This window comes from Erithacus rubecula, assembly GCF_903797595.1.
Source record: "Erithacus rubecula genome assembly, chromosome: 4".
Lineage (NCBI taxonomy): Eukaryota > Metazoa > Chordata > Aves > Passeriformes > Muscicapidae > Erithacus > Erithacus rubecula.
The window spans coordinates 6,394,522-6,408,648 of NC_136686.1; the positions used below are offsets into that span (position 1 = coordinate 6,394,522).

Consider the following 14,127-nt stretch of genomic DNA (forward strand, 5'->3'; position numbering starts at 1 on the left):
AATGTTTCTGGACTACTCATCACACTGACATCAAGGACCTCAGCATCCACATTCCACAGAGTTTGTGGCTTAATTGTTCTGACTTATACCTGCAAATAATTTCTTTGCAAGACAAGGCTAACATGAAATGTGTAAATACAAGATAACAGGAACTCAGCGAGCAACTGAAGTCACCCACTTACCATAAACCAGAGTTCTAAGTTAGATGGCATGAAAGTCACATAAGCACTACAAGTCTTCAAAATACACTTATAAAACATTTTCATCCCTCTGCAGCTGTTTTCTTTTTAACACTGTCTCAGTGTTTAAACATGCATGCAATTCCCTATCTCAATTTTATCCTTTGACTAATAAAAAATTCCTTGTGCCTGTTGTCTGTCAACATATACATTTGCAGGGTAATCAGACTTTCTGCTCTGCAGCCAGTACTTGTGTGCCTGCAAATGCAAGGGGTCTATAACCTTGTAGCAATTAAAATAACATTGCTGATCTTACCCTGTGTGAGTGAGCAGAAGAGGTTGTCCTCAGTTTCCTGAAGTGTTTCTTCTTGCTGGCTGCACTACTCTGTCTAACAGCACCACAGTGTTCTCTGTTGGACCAAGGAACTTCTGGTCATAGCCATAGAAATGTGGCTAAAAACCTGTACTGCCTTTCTTGGGATAAAACAAAGTTTGTGTATCAATGGCCTGGACAAACAAAGCATATAGAAGATAAACATGAGCTTATTATATTTGGAGAAAAACCCACAGATGTCCTATAGCAATATTGTTATTTAGGAATTTATATGGTTGATATTAAATTGTGGATAGCTCCAAGTAACAGGACATGATAGGCTGGTATTGTATAAACACACAGGGAAGCCACTCCGCAGCCATGCAGCTGCCATGAAGATCAAAGATTGTGTGTGTAAGATTCCTAAGAGAAAATAATCACAGTATCATTGATGTACTTGCATAGGGCTTACAAACATCAGTGGAAGAAAGTAATAGCTGAAGGGCCTATTTATAAAAGCTTAAAATCCACTAACCTGGGATACTCATTCCTATTTAACCATTTTGAACTAATCCTCCATAACATCAGGATGCCTACTCACTGCTGCCTTTTTCAGAATTTTTCTTCATGATGTCACATCCCCAAAAACAGAAATTGGAAAAAAGAAAAGTAGAAAGATAAAAAGGGTAGTACAGTGAGGTTGCTGATGTGCAAGAAAAGTTCTCACCACACAAACCAATTTTTTCTTCATTCCTTCAGTTCCCTCCTTCACCTGTATGCACTTAATCTTTAAACAGAACAGATTTTGTCACAAGTTCTCTGCTTGCCTAATATCTGGGAACCAAAGATCTTGTTAAGTCTGTGATCACTAACAAAAAAATCTCCCCTGTGGACCTGGAGGGGTTTGAAATAGCTGACAGCAAGTGACAGAACCCCTCAGCTCGACCACCAGGGCCATGTATGCTCAAAATGTACCTTTGGGTCTCAGTTTGCCAACCACAGAACAAGGTCTGACCCTACATCTTAATGGGTAAGGATGCAATCAGTGAGCAATCCCATTTACTACAGGCAGGTGACCTTCAAAAAATCAATATACAACAGCACCAGAAGGGGAAAGGGCCCACCCCCTGTTCCCTGAGACAGCTGATGCCTCTTCATGCACACCACTCAAGAATCCTGCAAGATAAGATCCCACAACACAACTCTGAATTACTTCATTGACTGAGAAGAGTATAAGAACAAAGCCAGGAAGGAACTGTGCAAGGTTCCAGTACTAAGTGTGCCCAGGTGAATTTGCCCAATGGGTGTGTCCTGAAAAAAGCAGCACCTTATGCTGCTAAAACCAGCTGATCATCAACAGTTCAAAGCAGGAACTTTAATCCATCCAGTTGTGGAAAGCCTTCCAGTAAGATCTCCACACCAAGCTAGGAAAGCAGAGAATGTAATTTTCTCTCTCCTATTGGCAAAGAAGTCTGGAATTTAGCCTGTAGCTAAGAATAAAACATCTCCTGAGGTCTCCCTGGGATACCCTTTGTAAATAATGCTGCCAGCAGCATCCCATGCATATTTCAGTAACTACATGATCCTTACTGAATCACAGAATTTAACCTGCAATATAACAACACTTGCATGATCTTCCCTTTCAAAAGGAACTACAAAAATTAAGCTACTTACTTATGAAAATGTTTTAGACCAATATCCAAAGCATTTTAATACAGATAGAAAAGAGCTTTAAATTGCTCCAGCATAGTCTCAGACCATTTGTTATTTTATAAAACTTACAGGCTCCACAAGACAGGTGGATTTGATGCTGTCCCCTTATATTTAGGTTGAGCAGTTCTATTTTATGGTTAATATTTACTCCATAGATTAAGAAATAAACTTCAGCTTTTTTTTTTTATTCTGTTCCCCCTCCAAGTATATAAAGATTAACAATCATGCTGGAATTTAGATTTAAGACCCAACTTGGCTTGCTTAATAAACAAGACCAATACCACAACATTCCAATCTAAGTTTAGAAAAAAACTTGAATTTTGGATAATCAAATAGAGAATGCTTTTGAATTATAAGAACTAGACACCATTATCAAGCAAAGAATTTAATCCAGAATAGAGATCTATGGGACTCTTTCTATCCCAGTGAAATACAGAAACTTATTGTTGACATATTTTTGGCTGGTGGCACAGAGCCAAGTGCTCATTCCATTTCCTTTACCCATCAGTAAAACTATGAAGCTCTCTATCACAAAGAGGTCTGGACTGAGAAAAGCCTCACATGAAGGTGGTGTTAGGGAAATCCCACCAATTCACTCTTACAACTGTGCTTCGAACCTTTTAGAAGGACACATCAAGTCTACACCTCTATGCAGGCTGTGGCAAACACTAAAGGAGAATGCCAGGGTAAGGAAGATAATAGACATACTGAGAAAGAGTCACTAGGATAACCAAGGACGCCTGAAAATTGCTTTATTTGTAAGGTTTGTGCGTTACAGCAAGCGTAAGTTTAGCTACCCATGGACCAAAGTCAGGAAGAACATTTCATGTTAACCTTTGAGATATATGGTGAGTACAGCCCACATCTGCAAACAACATGCTGTTTTTCTACTGCTGGAAATAACATTCCTGAGTTACAGATCCTTGAGATCCTTCTGGACGTTCCACAGTGTGTCCGCACTCTTCCTCAGCTGGGTCACCTCGTCATCCTTCAGCTTTTGGTTGATAACACTCGTCAGGCCAGAGGCACTTAGGACAGAAGGAAGGCTCAAGAAGACTTCATTCTCAATGCCATACATGCCCTGTCACAAACAGAAGAGATCAGACAGGCCTGTCACCACACATATGTGGTTGGTTTATGTTCAGGGAATCTCCTCAGAGCAGAGCTCAAAAACCATTGTTTTACAACCTGCAGAAAAATTTCAGCCACAATGTATTCAAGAAAATAATTAGCATAGAGCTGTTTTGGACCAAATGCCTGGCAATACCAAACAGCTGATGGCAGAAACCCCACCTTCAAATCTCTCTTACTTTTAGCTCTGTACAGCAGAGAGCTGAAAAGATTCAGACACAGGATTAGGACAGGCCAACAGAGGGAGCAGCTCCCCCTGCTCAGAGCCATTGCTGCAGCAGAGGTTGTGGAGCTGGTACAGACCACATGCAGCCAGTTACACCAGCTATAAAAGGACAGTGGTTCCAGCAGTCACAGCTAGGCCTTCAATAAGTCTTCCACTTTTACAATTAAACTTCCTTTCAAGGAATCTGCATATGCCATACATGGCAAAGCTTCACACAAGGGCAGTTCTGCACAGAGAACTTTATTTTCAGCTCCGTACTTGTGAGAGGAGCAGGCTAAGAGGCCAGCCTAGAAGAAACAGCAATAGTAAGCTGCCATTTGAAATTCAACAAAGCTTCCTTCATTCAGCACCTTGCTAATTGAGGCTATTTAGCTTGTCCAGAACAATAAAATGAGCCAGAGTGTCCAATTAGCCCCCAGTTCTTACCTTTACCAGAGTAGCAACTGAATGAACTCGGTTCAGGTTCTTCAGGATGGTCTCACAGAGGTCAGCCACACTAAAGCCAATAGCCCAGTTTGTGTATCCCTTTAGTTTGATCACCTCATAGGCACTAAGGAAATATTGAAATATAACTTCATTAAGATGTCTTCAAGCAAGTCACTGCAAATTACAAGCTTTAAAACCAGTGAATGTTAGCTATTTAAAAATTTTCAAACTCCTGAAACACACTAAGTTTTGGAATTAAAATGTCCAAGTTATGTGTTTCAACATCAGAGGATGAACTATAAAATCTACATTATCCCCTATGTATAATAAAGAACCCTGCTGTTCTTACAGGATTAACTGAAAACAAAATGAGCTCCCATCTAGGAGGAGATGTTAGTGTTAAGTAGAAAACCACACCTATACCTGACAAGTTCTCTGTTTCAGCAGGGGGCACAATGGAATAGGCAAACATTTAGAGCAATAGCACCACTACATCCTGAGGTTTTTAGCCAACGCCTGCACACACTTTACCCCAATGAGTATATACTCATTTCACAAGAGACTTAGCAACATGTAGTCAGCTGTACACAAACTCTCCTGCATCCATGAACAGAATTTTCCCCAATTCCAACACTCTGCTCACAGAAACATGCTACCTCTTCCTAGGCTTGTGCCCTTTGAACAAAGTTGCCCATTGAAGAAGCTCCATGTGGGAAAACAAGCACCCACAGTTCTAGGTGCTCCAGCACTTGGGTGGTTTGTTATGTATAACAAACAGGATAAACAAACTGCAGGATAACAAATCTTACCAGCTGAAATCCTGCATTTTAAAAAAGCAGTCCCAGTCACTCAAGCAACTCTCTACCTCAGAGGGCACCAAAGCTGCACCAGAACAGAGGCAGAGTGCAAACGGTTGTCAGCATGGCAAAAGTCCACATTATTCCTCAGTCATCATACCTTGCAACCACTTGCTTGTGGACCTCTTTCCAGTTCTCAGGATCTTTGTCAGTTCCCATGTTAGGGTTCAGCTCCTGGAGGGAAACCCCTGCCACATTCACTCCACTCCAAACAGCCACTGCAACAGAGGCAGGACATCAGTGCCAACATCACTTGGTAACTCCCCCTCCACCTTTCCTAACTAAAACAATTGGAAACAAAGTTGGAGCAGCCACAATCACAGCAATGGCTGAGGCAGGTTTTGAGTTTTTATTTAGCTACAGTTAAATCTGTCAAACATGAGACTGTTTTAGTACTGGAACTTTTACAAGTGACTTGTAACATGTGACAGAAAAACTTTCAGACCCTGGAAGTTTCTGAAGTCAGAAACATCAAATTCTAGTAAAAAGGCATATTTTAGCTACCCAGCCTTTTAAAACTGATTTTACTCAAAACTGCAGCATTTGCAACTTCACTAATCAGTATTAGGATTAGCCTTCAGGAAGTCTACTCCTATTTATGCAAATAAGAGGGTAGCAATAGGCAAACTTAGAATATCAGGAATTTGCACTTCTCCCTGCATTCTGGAAGCTCAGAGGTAGGCTCAGTCTCTGTTTCTGGGAAGGAAGCAGGAATTTGGAATTACTTCAAAGCAAAAGCAGCTGTGACAAAGGCACAGGATAAGCTCTGCAAGTGCTCAGCCCAACTCTTCTTTCATTGGTGTAGGGCTGGCTACAATAACTGCTGTGTTGATCTGATTCTGTATTTTGATCAAATGCAATGTGACAATGAAGAGGTGGCTCCCTTAGAAATACACAGCACAAAAATATAAAGCAATAACAATATACATAAACATTCTGCTACAGCATTTCAGACTTGGCATACATGAACTGAATTAGGACAGATAAACTTGTCTGATTTCACATTTTAAAACTTTAATAGCAAGGAGGAAAGTCATAAAATGAGGTAAGGGATGATTTTGTTAGTCTGAATCTGGACTGCCAGAATAACAAGATCTGCTATTGACCTAGCAAGTGCTTTCAGAGAACAGTGCTACAGGCTATATGGAATGGTACTCCAAAAACTGAGGATAAAGAGAAGGAACAAGATGCAGCCTCCACAACACAACCTCACAAAACTGGCCTTTCTTTTCAGTCCAAGCTTTAATTATATAGCCACAACCACATTTATTAAATATGTGTGGGTAGATTTCCTGGACTTCTCAAGCTCAACTGCAGCTGTTCTTTCAGAATCCTGCAACAAACCTCAAGTCTCAACCTCTGATATGGTATTGCTTATTCTCAAGGAGGTCAGAGCTGTTCCTTACCACTGGAATCCCCGTGCTCTCCCAAGATCCAGCCATGGCAGCTGCTTGGATGGATCCCAAGTCTCTCAGCCATCAGGTAACGGAATCTGGCTGTGTCCAGATTGCAGCCACTTCCAATCACACGGTGTTTTGGCAGCCCACTCAGCTTCCATGTGACATAGGTTAATATATCCACTGAAAGGAAAAGCATGCATGGCAAATGAAACTCCACTCACACCAAGAATGCTCCAGCACCTTACTGAGCGTAGCAGGGCAATCAGGAGGACTCAAAACACAATTGTGCTCACTGGTCAAGGACTTCTGGATCTGACTGTTTGGGGGATTAAAATGGATGCAGCCTAAGAAAATTCAAGGAAGGTCTTTAGAGATTGGATTCCTACCAGATAAAGTTGGACACACTTTGTTTGGTCACAGTTAAAGCCCTAGGGCATTCAGAACTGGGACTGATCTCATGTGGCTGAAGCATTCCAGCAATTTCCTGAAAAATGCTCCCTTGCAGCTCACCATCACTACAACAGGTTAAACAATTTACAATCAAGAGTCTGATATTTACATACTCTTTGTAGTTGCTAATTCCTTCAGTTTAATTTCTTGATTTGTGCACTAAACACTTTCTGCATCTACCATGAAAGGCCAGATGAGCAATGTGCTTTAGCTGCATGTGTTTCTAAAAATAAAGTTTTAGGAAAAAACCCAAAGCTAGGTAGGGCAGAGAGAAGGATGTGAGCAGACAGAAATAACTCTAATCCATAGCTCAAAGCAACAGCAATAACCAGGCTGCAGGAACTGACTCCAACTGTGAGGAGCCAGGCAGTTCTCAGGAGGAAACATATTTGTGTACACGATCTAAAATGCAACATTTGCTCTGCTCAGGCACCAAAGCACAGTTCATACCTCTCAAGTGGCAAGTTCCCAACAGCTTTAGCTGGGGCAGGGAAGGGCATCAAGGTTACATACCCAAAGTCCCTTCTCAGGGGCTCACAATAACCTTCATTATATAAGACTAGTGGACAAAACTCCACACACTGAGAAAACATAGGATTATAAAATAATTCTGAAAATACAACATGAAATTCTCCTCCTGCAGCCACTCTGCTGGAGAGAAGTCAACAGCTTGAATTCAGCCTTGCTAGAACAAGAGTCTGATCTTTGTCTCAGTTTGGTTTTCAGGTAAGTGCTTAAAACTGCTTCAAGTTCCCATACTTGCTCAGAACACTGGCTAATTGTACACCAGCTAATTACTCAACCCCCAACAGAGCATGCACTGGTTCCACTCTGCCAGGTTATCTTTAAAAGCAGTGTTCAATCACAATTCTTCAGTACTTCAGATGTTGAATTAAGCAAAGACAACCCTATAGGAACACCCTTCAAACACACCAGAACATTAACAGTCACATTTAGGCATCCAAATATCCAAGCTGTCTCAGTGCAATGAGACACTTGCAAGTGAACATAAATACACATAATTAACTCTTTTTCTGTTTTAACTGAACTGTGAAGTTCAGTCAGCCCTTGTTTCACCATAGGCTTCAGCATGCAAATTCCTTTTCCTGAAAATATAGCCACAACTGTAGGGCAAGTTCTTCATGCTGAGAAACAGCCCTATCCTATCCAGACACAAAAGTTAACCACTAGAGACAAAAAAATTAAGCTTTCTACTGCTTAAGCCAAAGCACACAAAGAACTTGAGTATTTATCACAAAGCATTATTTTAAAATACAGACACCATGACAAATTCTGAATAAAGAGCATCAGAAAGTACAGAGTCTGTACTCCCAGATGTCCACAACAAGCTATTAAGTTTCAACAATTTGTATTTGAAGGTATTTTCTGAGAACCATTTTATCTTGTCAAACCAAATTTGTAAGTATTTAGGAAAAGACTGCCTTACCTGGGTTGGAAACCACCAGGATGATGCAGTTGGGGCTGTACTTGACAACCTGAGGAATGATGAATTTGAAGACATTGACATTCCTCTGCACCAGGTTGAGCCGACTCTCCCCCTCCTGCTGACGGACTCCTGCAGTCACCACCACGATCTTGGAGTTGGCAGTGACAGCATAGTCTAACCAGAGCACAGGGGAAAAGATACAGAGTGTGTTTAAAACAGTCCCACTAATTCCAGTAGCATTGTGTTAATACAGGCATTACAGGGAGCTTCTGCACTGTGCATTGCATTCAAACCCAAAACATAAGACATCAGTTTGAAAGCCAGCACCATGTTGTAACACTGACCTGATATATCAATATGTGGGTGTTGAGAGTACATTTAACCATCCTGACTCTTATTTCCACTATGAAAATAAAACTATTTCCTCTACATACAGTTTCACTAAAATCAATTTTACTAAACAAGCCTCATATTGTGAAGAGATGTAAGAGAGAGCCCAGCTTGAGCCACTCCCATTACAGTGTTCATCTAAACTCACCCCAACTCACACACTTGACCTTTGTCAATGCCAAATCCTAAGTTTTTTAGGACTGCACAACTAATTCTCCACTTTTAAGCAAAGTCACAGAATATCAGTGTTAAATCAAACAAACTGAGGTGCACCTTTGTCTGCCACAATCTTGTGAGTGCGAAGGAACAAGCTCCCATGCTGCAAGTCCATCATTTCTCCTTTTAGTTTGTCTTCCATAACATCAACCAGAGCAAGCTCATCACAAAGATCCTGGAAACAACAAATTTGGAGTCAATGAAGAGCTCACATGCATTTTAAAACTAACCCAGAGCTGAACTAAAATACATTTTAAAGTAACACGTTTCACCCATCTGAAAGCATCTCTCCTCTAAATAAACCAGCACTATCTTGGTGTTCTGATGCATCTCACAAAGTCAGAGGCTCCTAGACCACAGGTTCATGAAACTCACTCAGACTTTCCAAAAAAGCTGTAATTTGTGAGGAGTTTGAATGCACAGCCAACCCTTTGCTAGGAAAGCACTTCTTAATTAAGTTATTGCCTTTGGAAAAAAGTTGCATCTTTCAGAGTTGTGGCAAACCCTCTAAATCTATCCAGCAAATAGGCCTGTTTAAATACTTAAATATCTGAAAGACCACACCATATAATTATCAAGTAATTATTCTCTTTCAACATGCCACCAATCAATTAATTTCACAACAATACACAATGGGAACAGACTTTCTCAACACTAAAATTGAAAGGAAAAGGATCTTTAGCTATTTTTCTCTGCAGGAGCTACTGTGTGATATTTAGGTTGCAGAACAGATTTATGTTCCATTTCTAAATCAGTGTGGCAACATCAATGACTTGTCTCTAACTGAGCATGAACTAAATAACCAACATGGAAGTTTCAGCCATGCAAATTTACATATTTAATACCACACCAACAAACTGAAATCAGTATTAGAGCCAAGCATCTTGCACAAGTCAAACCTACATTATATTGGTCAGCAGTGGCTGAACATGAGCCAGCCCAGCTGGCCAAAAAGGCCAAAGGCATTCTGGCTCTATCAGGAATAGTGTGGCCAGCAGGACCTGAGCAGTGACTGCCCCCTGGGCTTGGCACTGGTGAGGCCACACCTCAAATCCTGCATTCCCAAACTACAAAGTCACTGAGGGGCTGGAGTGTGTCCAGAGAAGGGAACAAAGCTGGGGTAGCACCAGGAGAGGCTGAGGGAGCTGGGGGGGACTCAGCTTGAGAAAAGGAGGCTCAGGGAGAACCTTCTGGCTCTGCACAACTCCCTGACAGGAGGGGGCAGCAAGAGGGGGTCAGGCTCTGGTCCCAGGGAACAGGCACAGGATACACACTGCCAGGGGAGGTTTAGATAGGAAGAAAAAATTCATCACAGAAGGTTGGGCAGGCATGGAGGCAGGCTGCCCAGGGAAGCTGTTGGGTCACAATCCCTTGATTGTTTATAAAACGTTAAGATGCAGCACTTGGGGACATGCTGGACTTGAAAGTGTTGGGTTAATGGTTGGTCTTAATGATCATAAGAGATCTTTTCCAGCCCACGTGATTATATTACATTATTATAATTCAGTTACAAGAACCAGATGGTTTTATTACAAAAATGTTTTACACTGCAGCTTATAGTTGTGAGAGAGTAAAAGCAGAAGTCTGACTGAAATAAACTCCATGTCATCATCCATGCTTGAAGAATTCAAAACCAGTTCTTACTCTTGGTTTCGTGCACACTGTTCATTAACAGTAAAACTTTTTGTTTAGATATCTGACAATGCAGTCAGATCCTGCTTAGAGAAGTGCATTGAATGAATGCTGAATTGTGGTTCAATTTGTGTTAACATCACCCTCACAGGTTACAGCACTTCAAAACCAACTGATTTCAGACCCTGAGAAGCAGCCATGTGCTTAAAAATATAAATGCCCACAACGAACTAGCACTATTTTTTCCAATCAATTTCTTCTTTATTTATTAGTTTTAAAAACTATTTGCCACTTTCACATCACTTTCACACTTATTTTCACTGTGGCCTGTTCTTACTGTCAGTTTTTCCTTGTTCACAGGGCTCATGAATATCAGCAAGTAAAAGGTTTTACTTTTTCTTTTTACAATTAAACATGCATCCTCAGGGTAATACATTGGAGGGTTATCTACAAACAAAATACATCTGGTCTATTTGTACACACAAGATTTTTTCATCTGGCTGTGAGCTACCTGATTTAAGATCTGCCCCTGCAAGGAGGCAGTGCATATCTGTTGATGCCTTCTTTTAAAAACAAAAAAAGTCTGCAGTTTCTATCTTTTCAAATTTAATAAATTCACAATATTCTCTAAAAATAAAGGGCAAAGTACAAGACATCCTCCTTGATTAATAAGCCTTTACTTTGCTCAAAGACTGCACCATGAGATTGACAAAAATAACCCACAAACCAGTAACAGAAAAAGTCATAATAACCTGCAAGTCCAGCCCTCTGTTTTTAGTTATTTAAAAACTAGCTAACACCTCTCTGGAAAAAACAAAGTCATATAACAAGGAAAAAGGGTTTAAGAGAAATCAAGAGGCTGCTGAAGGGGATAGCAGTATTTTCAGCTACTAGAGCACACATTCTTTAAAATAATAAAAAACAAACTCTTTTGATTCCTATCCTATATTTCACCTAGGTTTTTGCTCTGTCCTCATTCTTTGCCCAGCAGAGCTCCCTCACCAAGCAGACTCCAGCCTTGTTGAGGAAGAATAAAAAAATTAAGAATAGAATGAGAAGTTTGGCAGAGGCTGCAGAGTCATTCCTACGTACATTTTTCCAGAAGCCTGGAAGCCTAAAGAGACATTTACTGCTAGGCACAGACAGAAAGGTGAGAGAACAAGGAGAGACTGAATGTGGAGGTCAGGCTTGTAGGTCACTGCTTGCTTACCCGAGTTGCTAATGATTCATTCCTGTGCCAACCTCCCAGAAGTCCCACCCTTTGCTAAGACAGGCAGTGCAGAGCACGACAGCACGGGGGCTTGGAGAGCACGCTGTCCTTGAGCTGTACCTTTGTAAGGATGCTGATAGCAGCGGCCATCCCAACCTGGCCAACCCCCACAACCGTGATCTTATTGTTGGGAACCTTGGCTCCTTCCGCGACGGGGCTGATCAGCTTGTCCTTGACAGTGGCCATGGTGTTCTGCGAGGAGAGACGGAGAGATGCGCATCAGACTGAGCCAGAGGGAGCTGAAAGGCATGTTCTGAATGGAGAAGTCACCTTCCACAGCCAGGTCTACCTAAGGCATCTCCGGGTACACTGCCCTTGCTTGCAGGGGTCCTTCCCACCACACACTATCCACGGAGCTCTAGGTCGCTGCCTCCCTGTGCCCAGCCAGGGGCCGAACGGGGGCGAATCCGGCCGCACACCCCGCTCATGGCGCTCCCAGAGCCGCCCGCCGGAGGGGGAAATTCCACCAGCGCTGCCGGGCCCTGGGCATTCACCTCTCGGCACACCGGGGCTCCGGGCCGGGACTCCACAAGCCCGCCGGGCTGCAGGGAGCGGGCCGGGATTCCCCCGCTCCTTTCCGCGGGCCCCGAGGCCACCCACGGCCGCGCCAAACCGCAGGGCAGCCGGCGGCCGCGGCGGCACCGGGCACGCTGAGCACGGCCCGGCTCCGGCCACGCTAACCTCGGGAGCCAGGCCGGGCTCCGGCCACCCCGAACCCCAGTGTGAACCCTCGGGAGCCACAGCCCAGCTCCGGCCACCCCGAACCCCAATGCTCGGGGGCCACACCCCGGCTCCGGCCACCCCAGGCATCACCCGCTGGCCACGCACGGATGCTCGGCTCACAGCAGCAGCCGAAGCCCGGCAGGATCAAGCATCCCGGGGGAGCAGTGAAGAGCCGGCTGCGCGGCCATCCAGCATCCCCCGTCCCGGAGCGGGGTGTACGCACCAGGCAGCGGGAGCAGCGCGGAAGCGGCGAGGGGAGCGCGGTGTGCGGGGCTTGGACCAGGAGCGCTCCGCAACGAAAGGCGCGGGGCTCGGGCAACGAGCGCTCCGCAACAGAAGGAGCGCGGGAGCGGCGAGGGGAGCGCAGGGCGCGGGGCTCCGGCAAAGAGCGCTCCGCAACGGAAGGGGCGGGCCCGGCGGCGCGGCTGGGGGGAGGCGGCGGCCGCGCTCAATCCCCGCCAAGGACGGAGCCTCAAGGATGTCGCTGCTCCGCCCCGGCCCCGCAGTGGCGCAGGGCCCGCGCTGCTGGCCCGTCCCTGGAGCCGTGTCCCCGCTGAGTGCGCGGGGAGCAGCGATGCTGCCGCGGCCGGCGGTGACCGTGCGACACTGGACACTGGTGGTCTCGGCACTTTCACAGGGGACAACGGGGCTTTTGGTCCCTGAGAGTCACAGAGCCACAGGCTTGGCCAGAATCGCTACAAGCGAGCTTAAAATATGGCAAAAGTAAAGCATTTTACCTGATCTTTCGGGGAGAAGTTGCTCAAATTGGAGGTATCTCCTCAGTCAGGGGTATCTGATTTTTGCGCTCGTTGATTTCTGGCCTGAGGCTGACTCCGGTTGGATTTTTGGTGGTTGGACGAATCCCTCGTGGAGGCACCGAGCGATGCCTTGGCAGGAATAAGGGATGTAACCTGAGGCAGGCCAACAAAGAATGTAATCTGAGCAGAGCCGCCACCACCGCGCCCCCTCCCTCTCCCTCGGCTTCGGCCAGACCCACATCATGCTCATTCTATTTCACGATATCCCAGCAGGGCATCCTTTAGAAACGGCAATGCGGGGGAATGCGGTTTAAACGCCTTGTTCAAGTAATAAGCACATCCGGCACTGTAAGTAGTAATAAGAGTCAGATTATATTTTCCTTTTCCTCAGACCCACGGCACACAAACTGAAAATCTGCGTGTACGATTCCAGTGCTGCTGAGCGGAGAAGGAAGTGATTTTTTTGGAATCCCTCCAGGACCAAAGCAAGCAAAATACAGAATAGTAGCAAACAGTGTTTTCATCTAGTGCTGTAACATTACGTCTTTCTAGCTGTAAAGAAAGATAGCAGTAGGAAAACACTGAATGGTATGCCATTAGTTCCAGTGGGGAAGAAACCAGAAAGCTTTAAGTTCCTCATCACACGTGATTTAGTCTCTCTCACAAGAGGGAAAACAGAACAGTAGATTCCAGAGTCATCCCAAATAAGTCACTGGGTTAAATGGGACTAGGCAGAGAGCCTAGCACTGCCTGCCTACGACTAGGGCTATTTTTTTTTTTTTTTTTCCTGTTGTGGCTAGTTTAAGGTTTTATTGATTTTTTCTTTTTTTTTCTTTTTTTTTTTCTTTTTTTTTTTTTTTTTTTTTTTTTTTTTTTTCCCAGATCTTTTGCCAGGTTTAGTAATAACTGGATTAATTTCCTGTGGCTTACCAATCAGCCAAACAAATGATGGTGTGAGCATGAGAGAGGTGGTGAGCATGGTGGTGAGCAAAGGAT

General features: G+C 44.0%; 1 protein-coding gene across 2 annotated transcripts; it reads right to left on the reverse strand.

Moving 5' to 3' along the window:
• Positions 1-2,940: 2,940 nt before the first annotated feature.
• Positions 2,941-13,284, reverse strand: LDHB (lactate dehydrogenase B). 2 transcript variants are annotated; one of them, XM_079303820.1, is made up of 8 exons: positions 13,111-13,284; positions 11,711-11,842; positions 8,806-8,923; positions 8,143-8,316; positions 6,252-6,425; positions 4,946-5,063; positions 3,989-4,112; positions 2,941-3,286 (listed from the first exon to the last, which is right to left on the reverse strand). In XM_079303820.1, the coding sequence occupies exons 2-8, from the start codon at positions 11,834-11,836 to the stop codon at positions 3,119-3,121; spliced, it is 1,002 nt and encodes a 333-aa protein (XP_079159946.1). In that variant the 5' UTR covers positions 11,837-11,842; positions 13,111-13,284; the 3' UTR covers positions 2,941-3,118. The 2 variants fall into 2 exon arrangements, with proteins under 2 accessions (XP_079159946.1, XP_079159945.1); XM_079303819.1 differs by lacking the exon at positions 13,111-13,284 and adding an exon at positions 12,597-12,920.
• Positions 13,285-14,127: the final 843 nt, after the last annotated feature.

Coding starts and splice junctions, on each gene's coding strand:
- LDHB (XM_079303820.1), bottom strand. CDS start 11,836: ATGGCCACTGTCAAGGACAAGCTGATCAGCCCCGTCGCGGAAGGAGCC. Junction 8,924..11,710: donor CTATCAGCATCCTTACAAAG/GTACAGCTCAAG, acceptor TGTTGTTTCCAG/GATCTTTGTGATGAGCTTGC. Junction 3,287..3,988: donor CAGTTGCTACTCTGGTAAAG/GTAAGAACTGGG, acceptor TGTTTGTGACAG/GGCATGTATGGCATTGAGAA.